Source organism: Harpia harpyja, chromosome 14 (assembly GCF_026419915.1).
Source record: "Harpia harpyja isolate bHarHar1 chromosome 14, bHarHar1 primary haplotype, whole genome shotgun sequence".
NCBI classification, from domain to species: domain Eukaryota; kingdom Metazoa; phylum Chordata; class Aves; order Accipitriformes; family Accipitridae; genus Harpia; species Harpia harpyja.
The window spans coordinates 36,450,263-36,464,387 of NC_068953.1; the positions used below are offsets into that span (position 1 = coordinate 36,450,263).

At 38.4% G+C, this 14,125-nt stretch overlaps 1 protein-coding gene across 2 annotated transcripts; it reads left to right on the forward strand.

The window, feature by feature from the left end:
* Positions 1 to 13,201, forward strand: RCN2 (reticulocalbin 2). 2 transcript variants are annotated; one of them, XM_052808057.1, is made up of 7 exons: positions 1 to 166; positions 342 to 447; positions 3,308 to 3,504; positions 6,048 to 6,161; positions 7,376 to 7,472; positions 9,467 to 9,609; positions 12,396 to 13,201. In XM_052808057.1, the coding sequence occupies exons 1-7, from the start codon at positions 53 to 55 to the stop codon at positions 12,546 to 12,548; spliced, it is 924 nt and encodes a 307-aa protein (XP_052664017.1). In that variant the 5' UTR covers positions 1 to 52; the 3' UTR covers positions 12,549 to 13,201. The 2 variants fall into 2 exon arrangements, with proteins under 2 accessions (XP_052664017.1, XP_052664018.1); XM_052808058.1 differs by having other exon boundaries at positions 4 to 166; positions 6,060 to 6,161.
* The last annotated feature ends 924 nt before the right edge of the window (positions 13,202 to 14,125 follow it).

Here is a 14,125-nt window from a genome sequence, read left to right on the forward strand (position 1 = left end):
CCGCAGCCCCTTTCCCCGCCCCTCGCCGCGGGTCCCCTCCTCGGCGGGCGAGATGCGGCGGCGGCGGCCGCTGCTGCTGGCGCTGGGCCTGGCCCTCGCCCTGGCCCTGGCGGCGCAGGGACAGCACCGCGCCGATTACGACCGGGAGGCGCTGCTCGGCGGACAGGTGGGCGGCGGCGGCGGCGGCGGCGGGGAGGTAGGGGAGGGCGGGAGCGGGCCGAGCGCGGCGCTTCTCCGCCGGCGAGGCCGCGGGGCGGGAGCCGCCGCCGCCGGCGGGCCGGGAAGGGTCTGAGGCGTCCGGGGACGGCGGGCTGACGCGCGGTTGGTTCCCTCTGCCGCAGGAGGAGGCGGAGGAGTACGCGCGGCTCAGCCCGGAAGAGCAGCAGCGGCGGCTGAGGGCCATTGTGAAGAAGATCGACTCGGACGCGGACGGCCTCCTCACCAAGGGTAACGGCGGGCGGCGCCCCGGCACCCGGCTGGCCCGGGGACCGCCGCGGTTGCGTGCCCCGGCGACGAGCTGGTAGCACGCGTGGGGGTTCAAGCGGGCGGGGACCGGGCTTTGTCCGTGTCCCGGGTCTGGCCCCGCGCCCGCAGAGGAGGGAAATATACGCTCTCCCCGTGACACCGCCGATGACTCCTGTGCTGTGGAGAATCTCCATGGAAAACAGAACGATCAGCTTGCACAGTGCGTTAGGAATGCCAGCAGAGGGTGTCTCAGTCCCTAAGATTTCTGTTTTACTTGAGGAAAGAATTGAGGGCCAACAGGAGCACACAGGAGTGAGTTAGCGTGGGTAAGAGAGCATTACTAAGTTGTAGGTACCAGCTTTGCGCTTGTACCTGCTCCTTGCACGCCTGAAGCCACTTTGAGTCAAGGGGATTGCTGTGTTTGAAATCCTGTTTGTGCAACTCGGAGAGCAAGTTTAAGAGGCAAAGAAAGTGCGCTGCAGTCGTAGTACTACATATATGCGCTTCAATGCCTGGTGACACCAAGTGACACTGAGGAATCATATATTCGTTTCATCACAGTATCGTATCAAATGTCTCTTCCCAGACAGGTTTTTATCAGTCAGACTTGTGAACTCCACGGTAAACTCGGGCCCTTCCTTTCAGTACGTGATCATGACATGTTATTAATTTAAGTTTAAAACTCATTATGAAAATGTATTTTTGGTGGTTTGCTGTGATTTTGACAAAAAATCAAAATTGTCTCACATGCACACACGCAGAGCAAGTAGAATCCTTGTTCAAACACCAGAACAGTGATACTTCATTAACATGATATTAAACATGCAGGAAGCTTTCTAGGTGAGAGGACAAAATATGGTTTTAAAGATAAGATCAACTATATCTCTTGAATGTCTTTCACTTTATATGCTGAAACTAATCAGCTGCACACTTATTTCAGTGTTCCTGCATCTGACTGTGTAGAGATGAGATAGTATATAACTTTGACAGGATGGCTAACCCCTGTAAAAAAACAACAAGCAGTTCACAATGTGAAGGCTGTAAGGGCAGAGGTCTATTTAAAGGGTAGAAATTCCACCCATACTCCATCCTCATGGTATATATTGCATCTGGTTCTCAGTCTAATGGAAACTTGCCTTCCCCTCACTTCCCAAAGGAAAACTCACAGTGGAATATGGTTTTACACCAAGAAACTTATGGTATCGAAGCTTTTTCAGCTCAGTTATTTCTCAGTGTATTGCAAAACACTCCTTGAGAACTTTTCCTTAGTAGTGGCGTCTCCATTTGGAGGCTAACAGTGAGAGAATTTGTGATAAATATTAATACCACTTCTCTAATGTCGGAGCATTTCTGATTAATGGCACTGGACATTATGTGTTCAGATGACTGTGCCTCGTGCCTTAAATGCTGGGAAATAAACCATGCTATGAATTATATGTTACCCATCCTTAAGAAATCATGTTGCAGTTTCTTGTAAGGCAATGCTGGTTTTGTGCACAAGCCTCAGTGGTTATAAAACGTGGCATACACGCCTCCACATGTTCAATCGATTCACAGAATCTGTTACAAAGTTGGTTCCTTTGGTAATACAAATTCAGTATTCAAAATATATTTTTAAAAATCTCTTGCTGCTTTTTAAAGATATTTAAATAAACCTAGTAAAGTTGTATTGACACTTCTGCCAGGAAGGATAGAATAAGACACTTTAGTATTTAAAAAATGCTATAAGCTTTTTCTACACCAAAGTAGTAATTTCTGTAGCATTTTTTTATTAGTCATCATGACTCTTCAGAGCAGGATTTCAGTTGAGTTGATTTAGCTATATAATGTTGCAATGCAGAGGAAGTTGCCTTCCCTTTCTGGGCACCTGAAAATAACTGGGTGATACTGAGGGAATATGTTCTCCCAATCTTTAAATGAAGTAACTTTAATGTATTTGTATGAATTCATCTGCATATTAAGCTTTCTTTTAGCCATGTTTCTATAAAAACAAATAGCTTCAAAGCATTTCCAAAAATATATAAGGCTTGATTTCAGCCCCAAGTAAAGGGAAAATATTTCTTAATGTTTCATTTTGGTGATTAAGGCAATGGCAGTGAATTTATTTTTATTTCAGTTTGTGGATTTTTCAAAAGAAACCCAAAACTGATGGGAACGATGTTTTTTGGGGGTAAAAAGTTATGTTTAGAGTTGTCTATCTAAACCATATTCAGCATCATTTTCATAAAGCTCTGAAGAAAAAAAAGGTGAAGGGATGCTAAGTGTTGATTGGCTTCAGATTTGGAAAGACATAGCCACGTAATCATTTCAGGCTGACATAAATGTCAGCAGGCACCAAAAGGGGCAGGCTTCCTGCTTCCATTGTTCAGGTCCCAGTGACCTAAATAAGGGTACGTTCTCAGCTGAAAACTAAGAATTTTCTTACAGGATAAGTTTTTAGTGATCCAGTTTGCTATGTAGCTGTATGAATGCTACCTGTAATCATTTTTTCCTACCACATCCCACGTGTTTCAGAGAGGGATACATCACACTTACTCTGGCAGCGCCAATATAGGCCAGTAACCATGTAACTCTAGCCTAAGGGTATCAATGGGGAAATGGTACTACGAAAGAAAAACTGAAGGCTGTAGCTATGATCTATTCTCTCATTCAGTTAACTTGAAAAAAGCCATGGCATAGAAGAAACAGATTGTTTTGCTTTAACTAAGCTCTTGCCTATATGCTTACATCTGAATTGCAGAGTATATTCCAGACTGAATAGACCTGTGGTATCTTTATAGTTTTTATAGTGCAGATGATTCCAATTTTTTTTATTTTATTATTTTTTTAATGATTTTCACAGAGGAGCTGAGTTCCTGGATACAGCAGTCTTTTAAACATTATGTTACGCAAGAAGCTAAGCAACACTTCAATGACTATGACAAAGATGGTGACGGATTAGTGTCTTGGAAGGAGTATAATATGCAAATGTATGATCGTGTAATTGATTTTGATGAGAACACTGTCCTGGAGGATCAAGAAGAAGAATCATTTCGACAGGTAAAATGTTTCAGCATCAGTTTCTGTAAGCTGTTGGCAAAAGGCAGCAATGTTTGTTTATTGTGACAGAACAAGATGGGTTGAGAAACCCTAGCAGCTGGCACATGGTTTAACGCTTTCATCTATCTGAGATAGGGGAGTAATTAAAGGGAAGTAATGGAGTATTAAAGCTGCTACCAACTAAACAAAGACAGAATGAAATCGTACCTCCCAAGTATATTTTTTCGAGCTGAGTGGAGTGTAAAGTCTATTGACAGTCTTACCACAGAGCACAGTCTCCAGCTATCATCTTAAAACAAGATGGCAATCTATTAGATTAGGTCTGTAGCCTAACCAGTGTCCTGCCTTCAGCAGGGGCCAGTACCACTGGTGTTGGAGGTAAAGGAAACCCTTGTACTATTTAAGCCCCTCTATTGCGCTTTTCCAGTTATTTCTCAAGTACCCAGTGTGCGGTATCAATACTGCCTGCTTTAACATTTTCTGTCCATTAGAGACCCACAGAGAAAGCAATAGCAATTCAGACATTTTTAACAATCAAAATGCAACTCTGACAGCTAAAACTGGATGTGTAAACAACAGAAGTTATGGATTAATCTCTTATATGAAAGCAGATACTTGAGAGTGGAAAGGAAAGAGGCAAGAGAGGCAGGGAGGAAAGGTTCGCCAAGAATCACCACATAGCAAAACTTGTTTCCTTTCAGGTTACACATGTATAGTACATGTAAATATTTCCCAAAAAGAGAATAAGTGAGTTTTTAGACTATTCTGGCCTGAGTGGTTTGTTGGGTTTTTTTTCTGTGAAGATTGCTGTGGCTGCTTTTAATAAAGTAGTAGTAGATAATACAGGATGTTGACAGAAGTGAAGCTAAAATAGACAATGGGCAGGGGACTTTACACACTGAAGAAACTAACTGTAAAGCTTTGGAGGTCACTTAACTGAATAATTATATAGCTTTTAAATAAAACAAGACTTTACATGGAACTACCAGTCAAAATATTGATCCCATGTTTGAGATATTGCCATCATAGGTATATATGCCGAGTTAGAACTCCTACTTACTTACTTATGCTATACTTTGTTTGACTGCTTGCTAGGTTTTCCTGCTTGCTGACTTCTTCAACATATATTGTAAAGAGCAAAATTAGCAGCATTGTACAAGCATCATATGTCAGCCTTCTTCAGCATTTTCCTTATGTTTGGAAATTAGTGATCCTGCTCTAGTCAAGATGGAAGAGTTAGACTATGGTATTGATTTAGAATTGACATCAAGTAAACATATGAATTTACCAGAAGGTGGCAGCCTTGTTCATCACTTCTCAAAAAACCGCTGAAAAATCGATTTTTCCCCTCAATAGTTCAAGTTTATGTTGCAGTCCAGTCCTTTCTGTAGTCAGTCCTTCTGAATTGCCTTCCTATTTAAACTCTCAGCTAAGGTCAGCTTTTTTTTAAGAGTACATTTAATTATTTTGCAGAATAGTTAAGATCTTATACTTTATTTGTTACATGTTATGCTCTGTATTAATCAGGTTAGCCTAATTTTGAAAGAAGTGTCACTAAATAGGATATAAACTAGGAAGTACAATTTCAAAAGGTTATTTTTAAAGTATTTGTGATCTCTGGTTTGCTGGCCACTCCCTTATCCAGATCAGAGTCACACTGGTAGCACAACACACTTAATCATGGGATTCCAGAATTTGTATAGCTCACATCACATGCAGTTTGAGTAGAGATCAGTTATCAATGGTGTGGGTCTTTATTTTGTCTAAAGAGACTGTACGAAATTAAATGAGAAAAAAAATACAAAATTTTTGCACATTTGGAATATGGAAACAGGAAGTACAAGACATTCAGAAATAAGAACTTCCCTGCTTATTGTGGATCTTATTTATTTTTAAAAGGCATGCTAATATTTATACTTAAAACAGGTGAGAGAAGTGACTTTGCTTTCAAATATGTTCAGATGTAATGGACAACAGTCTTGTATTAAAGGAATCTGTCTAATCCTTCAGCACTTAAAATGGCTTCAGAAAAGACATTTTACATACATGATATTTCTTTCAAGACCTTCTTTGAACTACAAATAGCCCTTGATATAAATGAGATAGAGATCCAGAAGGTTAAATGTCCTTCAAATGTAAATTTCGGAATTTGCAATGGCTACCATTAATTATAATCATTGTACTCCACTAAACCTAGTTTGGGAATTGGTGACTTTTAGAAGAGGAAGCCTGTATAAAGACAAGATAATTCTTGGTCTTTTCATTCTCTCCCTTTTGTGTTTTTGAAGCCTTGGCTAAGAGTATGTTTTAAATGTCTCCTTAAATTGAAAAAAAAGGAAGTTTTTATGCGATTCTTAGAGTAAAACTACCTCAATTAAAAGTGCTGTTCTCATTGCTCTGGATGAGCTCTTTTTAGAGAAAATATAACATCAGTATAATATGAGTACATAATGTGAAACAATTAATATTCTAATGAGCCTACAGCCAGCTACTATAATGTTTTTCCTTTTAATTAAGTGCTCTAACTAAATCTATTTTCTAAGCTTCATTTAAAGGAGAAAAAGCGTTTTGAAAAAGCTAATAGAGATGATGTTCCTGATCTAAATGTGGATGAATTTGTTGCTTTTGAACATCCTGAGGAAGTGGAGTATATGACGGTAAGATTTAGGAGAGTATCAGCCTGTGTATATAGATGCAACATCTTTTTAATGCATGTGCTTAGCCCCAGTACTACAGGAAGTGTGCTTTTGAGCAGTTCTGAGTATTGCTTTTACAGACCAAATTAAAAAGCAGATGATGTGTTGTGGATCCAGTGCTGGAGGTCAGGAGCTGGAGCAGCGGTTCAGTGTTTTTCTTTGAAATCTGTTTCAGGAATAGTATTGCACAACTATCCCAAATTTTTGGGATTGGATTGACGTATCTGTCTCTAAACTCTGTTAGGTTGGAAATAGATCAGTGAGATTTTAGCTTGAGGAAGTTTCATGCCTAGTTCAGAGTTCAATTCTAGTTAGGGGGACTTAGAGGAAAGATTTTGCACAGGAAAAGGTCAAGTGCCAATTACTCTCACTTTGCTTAAAGGGGCACAAGAGTCACGTTTCTGGCCGAAAAAGAGCATTCAAGCCCGTCTGAAGCTTTAATACTGACTGTACTGTGGTCAGAGCTTGGGGGATTATTATTTCAGCCAGGAGCACTTTGCCATTGGGCATCTGTTTCCTCACTGCTGTGACTGTGGGTGTCATTCCAGCTCAGTATCGACAGTTGACCCCAGTTAAAAGTACATTGGTGCTTTTCTGCAATTGAGCCTTCAGTTTTGGCTATCTGATGCTGCAGAGCCAACTGCCAGGAGGAGTGCCATGCAAACAGCCTCTGTTTGTGTTGACATAACTGTTTATTATGGACAAACAAGACAAGACAGAACTAGGAGAACAGGCAGACTGGCTTCACTGGGAAACACAGGACCAAAAGACCAACCAGTTTTCCTGACAATTTCATAAAGTTACAAAAATGCAAATTAATGAATACATCACATGAAAAAAGAAACGTTAAATGAGATGATACAGCTTTGTAGAAATTAATGTTTCTCAGCTATTTTTGTAGTTTTGAATTACGTTAAAGGATTCCAACTCTAGGTACACCTTTTGGATTTGGTTTTCATAAAACCTGACATCCTGAACTCTTAAGAACAGATCTGTTCTGTTGCACAGGAACCAATTAATGCACTAATCTGCATAAAAATGGAAAAGCAGATTTGAAATGAGGGAGTCTTTAAAGGATACCTTATTGCTCTAAAATGATTTATTGCTGTTTCTCTTGATTAAAAGTTGCTAATTTTTCACAAATTGATATTTTGCTTTTTGTATGTATACAAAAGGACTTTGTCATTCAGGAGGCTTTAGAAGAACATGATAAAGATGGTGATGGATTTGTTAGCCTGGAAGAATTCCTTGGTGATTACAGAAGAGACCCAAGTAAGGAAAAAGGGCGGGGGCATGAAAGAAGGTACTGAACAGAAGCTTTTGGAATGGGTTGAATTGTATGCACCTTTATTCTCAGCTTTTTACACCTCCACCTACAGATTCTGAATAACATTATCCTGTCTTTTAGAATAATTCAGTTTCATGGTACTGGGCATAGTAGGTCATTATTTCAGTCTGCCCTGTATGTATTTGGCAGTAGTTTGTATATAGCCAATCCCACTGTTTCCTTGCAAGTTACTTCTTGTTTTCCTGAAGACTGAAGCATATTCCTCATCGCTAGATATGCAGCTGAAATAAGATGTAGTTTGCTAACTGAACACATCTGTGAAACCAGCCAGCATGAATGTAAGGTTAAACTTCCCTGGTCTTTATCAGCTTAAGGTGGCAGCTGTCAGCCTTGCTTTAGAAGGGTTGAAGCTGTGTGTGTTTTAAGAGAGTTGGAGGGGAAGTGTAAGGAGTCTGTTCACTCTACCAGATATCAAAAGCCTATCTGCTTTCACTTTTAGTTTTTTTCCCACTCTCGCCCTTCCTTAAGCTTGATGTATTCCTTCTTTAACAAGAAAAAGGACTCTTACCTGGTGTTTAGCAATACTTTTCTCTAGCTATGTTGCTAATAGATAAATATTTTATATGCTGTATTTGATTTGCTACACGATAGGGCAAATAACTCCTCCAGTTCAGAAAGACCAGTAGCTTGAGGCATGTGGAGAGTCTGCTTGGTCCTAAGGAGTGCTAATTCTTAAGCGTGGCCTAGCATCCTAGCTGGGGAAAATGTTTAAGCCACATAAGGATATGGAGAAATAGGGGAATAGTCAGTTTTTCTTCACTCCAATCAACCACCTGACATTTCAACTTGTATAACCATCTTGTTTGCCAGAGCCAGTTAAACCAATAGATCTCTGATGCAACTACAGGGTTCTTTATCTTTTTCCTGCTCTGACATGAAAAAAGCTTTTCCAAGCCAGCCTGTCCAAAGCTGTTGGAAAGGAGTGAAGTTGTTGCTAGGGTCCTTGCAGTTAACAGAGAAGATAACAGCTTTGTCATTAAAACTTTAGCAAGAATTCAGAATCAGCTATAATTGTAGAAACTACTTCAACTTCTCCAAATGCCCATCTCCTCTGCAGACAGTGTTCCTGCAGCACAGTTTAAATAAACTACATGGTGGGTGAGGTTTCATAACTTTTGTGGTTTTGGGCAACAGTGCATGATGAATTGTGACATGAAGGGATAATCTACTTGCAAAAGTAGATGTTGGAAAGGAAGGAGAGGGACTTCACTCTTTGTTCTTTTATAATACATGTTATCAGTTTTATATACTGCAAAACACTATTTATCTACCTACTTCTCGGAACGCTTGTTGATTTAAAGCTTTTCCCTACTTTCCTCCGTCCGTTAAGTGCTGAGATGACCAATGTCTGAGGCCTATAGTATTGCTCATATCGCTGTCATGTGATACTCTCAACATGGTGTCTGCAACACGATTGCTATACATTAATGGGAGAGAGTAATCTTAACTCAGTCAAGGTAAATACTGCAAATGTAAGATATCTCTGTTATCCACTTTACTGTTTTCCTACTGATATGTCAGCTGTCCCAATAAGTAGGAAACCATCTGCTTGGAAGCACATTCAATATAAAGTATGCTTTCTCCGCTATCAATTTGGGTAATTGTGGAGATGTAAAGTGAACGGTTCAGTTGGTGGTAAACTTTGACTTTAACGTCTGCTTAGTTCAACTGCAAATTTACAATTTTAATATTACGTTAGCTTTAAATGCTGTTTTATTCTATACAAGTATTTTTTTCATGTGTAGACAGATGCATTTATTTAATCTATTGGGACTGGTCTGTAAGTCTTGTCTTTGTTTAGTGAAATCACTTTTATGTTATGTTTTATGAGATTAAGTGAATTTGCTTAGGACAAAAGGTGAAAACATCTGCTTTAAGGTAAGGAGTGGCTTTAAACTTGACAAATGTGTCTTACTAGCTGCAAGGGAAGATCCAGAATGGATACTTGTTGAGAAGGATCGGTTTGTGAATGACTATGACAAGGATAGTGACGGAAAACTCGACCCTCAAGAGCTCTTGTCTTGGATAGTACCTAATAATCAGGGTATTGCACAAGAGGAGGTATGTGTTTTGACTGCTATTTAGATTTTAATTAATGTGGTAGAATTTTGAATTTGAATAGATGCATTCAGATTTATCATGTCTTAGTTGAAAAAGAATGCTTAGTAGATCTTTGCATATATTTTTAACCTTTTTTCAGTTTGTCAAAAGAGTGCAGGTCCCTTAACTGCATTAGGCAAATGTGAAGTTCCTATTAATTGTATGAGTGTTTGTAAATTAACGAAGTGCCTTTCTACATGTTTAAATAGCTTACTTGGTTGGACTTAAGGGTACAGTATTTTAATAAGTTATTTTTTAGTTATTGTAAGTAAATCTAATGAGATATACTACTAAAAGAAGCTGGTATATACTGACAGCATAATTTTGAAAACAAAAATTGATTGTGATTCTTCTAACTGGATAAATCACCATAATTTGTAGAACTAAATCTTGTCTTTCCGTAAGCACAAGAAAATGGAAGTATTCTATGATTCAAGATGCTGTAATGCAAACAACATTTGATGATAATTAAAATGATTTAATCAGAGGTAGAACAGCATAATAGGTTTAAGTGGATTCTCATTTTAGCTGTCTTTATTTTTTTGTAGCAGGCAGTAGAAGTGCTGAGTGTTCCAGAACAACCTATTTTAGTAAGCAGACTTTACAGTTGCCGACTGCAGTAGAGAGGATTTCTGTCTTTCTGCTAGTAAATTTTTATCTTAATTTGTCCAAGTCTCTTTCCTTTGCACTGGAGGATTTTGGTGTTCAGAATGGCAGGAACAACAGGTCTTCCCATGCCTCCATAATTCCTGGTAAAGACAGGACATGCTTTGTGTCAAACAGCATAGTCCAGCTACTGGGTTGGACCGTCTCATTACTGAGGTCCCACCTCTTCCTTTTTCAGCTCTGTTGGTGACAGAAAAAGCAATGTGGCTAGCACGCAGCACTGGGTACTCACGTATCTATCCTTGTAGGAAACTAAGTTGTTAAATTGCTCTAGCAGTATTTTTGCAAATGTGGATCTGTAAGCCTTTGCACAGACCTTTTTTAACATCTGACTCTTGAGGGTGGTTGGTTCTTACTTCACAGAAACAATACTGTTCTAACTGACTTGAATTCTGTGTGGTGTTGAGTCTAACCATACCTGTGTTGGTTTGCTTGGTTGGGTTTGGGTTTTTTTTAGCAGTTCTTCGCTATTCATTCAGATCTTAGCTTACAGCAAGGCCATGCTGTAGCAGTAGCTCAGTTCTGCAAAAAATCTTTTTTTTCTGTTTCTCTAGTGTGCTGTTTTTTTCCTTCAGTTAATGTAAGGGCTTAGCAAAGTTACCTATCCTAAAGAGAAGGTAGCATTGACTTAAGTCATAAACTGCTGTTTGAAAGCTGAATATTGCAGTTTCATTTTGGCATTTCAAAATGACTTGAGAAACCTGGTAGCTAAATAACATAAAAATAGAAAATTTACTATACATTCCATTTCCAGGAATTTATATGTGTTTACCAAGATGTTTGTCTTAATAATCTTTTAGCTTTTGCCTTGCAGAGTGCTTTTAAAATCTGCTTAGCTAACATTAGTTCCTATTATTTTCTTCAGTCCTTTTTGGTGATGTAGTCAGCTTAATTGTAAGTAATATTTAATTTTTTAAAAAGTCACTTAGCAGTTACATTGAGCCAAATTGATCAGAAAAAGTAGGAACAGAAGGATTCTCTAAATCATTGTATTTGTAGATGTTTAGCAAATAAAAACAAAAAAACCATGTAATACTTGGACTCCTCTATTTCTCAGAAGTAATAGGTGCGGTAGAGCTGCTGTACTAGCTTGTTAGTTTTGAGCTATGTACACTTGTGAATAAGCTACAAGTAAAATACTCTGCAATTGTTTTTTTGTTTTACTGCTGAACTTCCCTCCTTTTATGAGATATATAAATAAGCAAAAATCTGATAATTGTTTTAATTTGCAGTTTTATTTGACGTTGTCATGATTTAGTATTTAAAAGTTTTTTGAGAAAAACAAGTTTCTGCTTTCAGGAAGTGAAGGAAAATATGAATTGCTACCCAAAGTTAAAGTTCCTATGCCTAGATGGCTTATCTTGTCCACTGTTGAAGGTAGAAAGTGAGTCTCCACAGGTTCAGGAAATAAAAAATGGCTTAGCACAGTAGACCCCTCCAGAGTTGAAAGCAAGCATGCCTACAGCTTAACCTGAGAGCTGTAAACGATGCTTCTTGTCAGACACAGGGTAAATATGTGACTGAGATAATCGGCGCACACTTCTGAAAGAGGATGCTCAACTTGAAGACTGTATTGGCTTAAATCCTAGTTGAGGTCCCACACATCAAGGACTTGCTATTGTAGCTGTCATTCAGTGCCTGGATATCCAGAAGGGCTCCCTGAACACAGGGTGTCTAGCTGACATGCTAAGCTTGCTTTTTCTGCAGATCATACACTAAAGGCGTGTACTGCACTCGCCCGTGGATTTCAAGGACTACGGGTGCTTCCAGGAAGATGGCTAATCTTTGCTGGTTTAATACTGTCTTCTGCCCTCAAAGTAAAGCTGTGGGTTTGACATTGATTTGTTGCTTTAGAACTGATAGTGAGGGTAGAGATTTGATATTATGATTTTGCCACCAAATAAAAGTGGCGAAGAGAAACAAACTGAGGAAAGAAAGGCTCTGTTCTGAATGTAATATGTTGTCTAGCTTGTTACAAGTAATGGTGTTGTGGCAGGACTTTGACAAAGCTATTCCAAAAGCATTATTTGTAAATGCTCATATCTATTAACTGTGCACATGGTGTTCCATTTATTTTAAAGGCTCTTCACCTTATTGAAGAAATGGATTTGAATGACGATAAAAAGCTTTCTGAAGCAGAAATTCTTAAGAACCAGGATTTGTTTCTCAACAGTGAAGCAACAGATTATGGTAGGCAGCTTCATGATGAACGCTTCTATCATGAAGAACTTTAGATTATTTATTTTGTAATCTGTTTTTCTTCCCTTTCTTTCATTTGGAGTTTTTGTTAAAAGCACCCATCAGCTATGTTGCCAGTTCTATGCTGTAATTACAGTACACTAATGTTTGTGTAAATAATTTGCATTGAAAATTTAATTGCCATCCTGCAGACTTCCTTGAGCCTCTTCTAGCTTCAAAATTAATCTTAAATCCTTACTTCCAAAATTATATAGTGTTGGGAAAAAAATTACTTCAGGGGTAGTACTGTGTTGTGAAGAGTTGTTCTACTGTACTTGAAGAAAATGGAGAATCTAAATGATTCTGAAAGAATGCAAAACATAGTGACTGAGAGACTACTGTTTTTTCTAATCAGTTTAATTAGGGCGGGGACTGGGGAAGATGGGGCGGGATGTTTAGAGTCAGTATTAACTGTGTTTTATTTAATACATTTGGAGAAACACTTAGACTAATGCCTCAATTGTTTAAGAGGTTTCTACTTAATTTTAAATGGTTTCTATACTGTGTTTTATTGTATCATAAACTTGCTATTTTTACATCTATAGACAACTGTTTTTAATGTACAATTCTACAGCATTAGCAATACAATGGTATTTTACAGTGTTAAGACCCTCTTCATTTGTTGGATTAAAACTTTAAATATTCTGTCTTTCTGTGTTTTGTCCATTTATTGCTTACTGTGGGTCACCTATAGCAACCCCTTGAAATGTGAACAATGTACACAATGTACATAATGTAAAAGGGCAACGTTCTTAGCTTTTGTAAACCAAAGATACGTCATCTCATCTAGATGCTAAAGAAGATTCAAAAAAAGCAAAGTGTGCATTTAGCATTTTCTGGACAAGTTTGCAAAAGCAATTGTATTTGGGTTTTGGTTTTTTTTAATTGGCGATATATAGAACTCTAAAGCACCAAGGCATTATATAATATTTGTAGTAATAACCTCTAAAAGTTAACTTCGGTTGAAAGCTCCACAATTACCATTCATAAAAGTGAGTACTGTCCCATTATGTGATTATTTGAAATAGTCCAAAAGGTTAATGGCACGACAGATTCAATTTAGGAAAGGACATATTTTCGCTTTTTATCTCCTAGAAAGTCACAGAAATTAGCTGAGTATTCTAAACAAAGACAAAACCTCACAGAACAGATTGTGTAGAATGTATTAGGAGTTTTTTAATTCCTAGATAACTAACTCCTACAATGCTCTTGCAGTGTTCTTCTTGACTAATGTCTTCTTCCTCCCAACTCTTTTTATGGAGTAAAAGCAACTAGTTCTGCCTTGGTTTTTTCCCAATATACCCATCTCTTAATTATTCTTGGAACAAACAGGAAATTCCTTTTGACAGAAGTGTTGAAGTATCACCATTAGAAGGCTAGCAATTTTGATTCAGAATAAAACTACATATACTTTTACTGTATTTTTTTAGATATCATAGTGATAGAAATTCAAAATGCTTTTTCAGTTTTAATGGTTGGGGTTTTTTCTACCCATATTTGTTTATTTCAGTTCCTGGGAATGTGAGCACAACTATTGCCATGTTGGTGGTGGGATCTGATTTTTAAAAAAAAA

Coding starts and splice junctions, on each gene's coding strand:
- RCN2 (XM_052808057.1), top strand. CDS start 53: ATGCGGCGGCGGCGGCCGCTGCTGCTGGCGCTGGGCCTGGCCCTCGCC. Junction 167..341: donor AGGCGCTGCTCGGCGGACAG/GTGGGCGGCGGC, acceptor CCTCTGCCGCAG/GAGGAGGCGGAGGAGTACGC. Junction 9,610..12,395: donor AGGGTATTGCACAAGAGGAG/GTATGTGTTTTG, acceptor TTTATTTTAAAG/GCTCTTCACCTTATTGAAGA.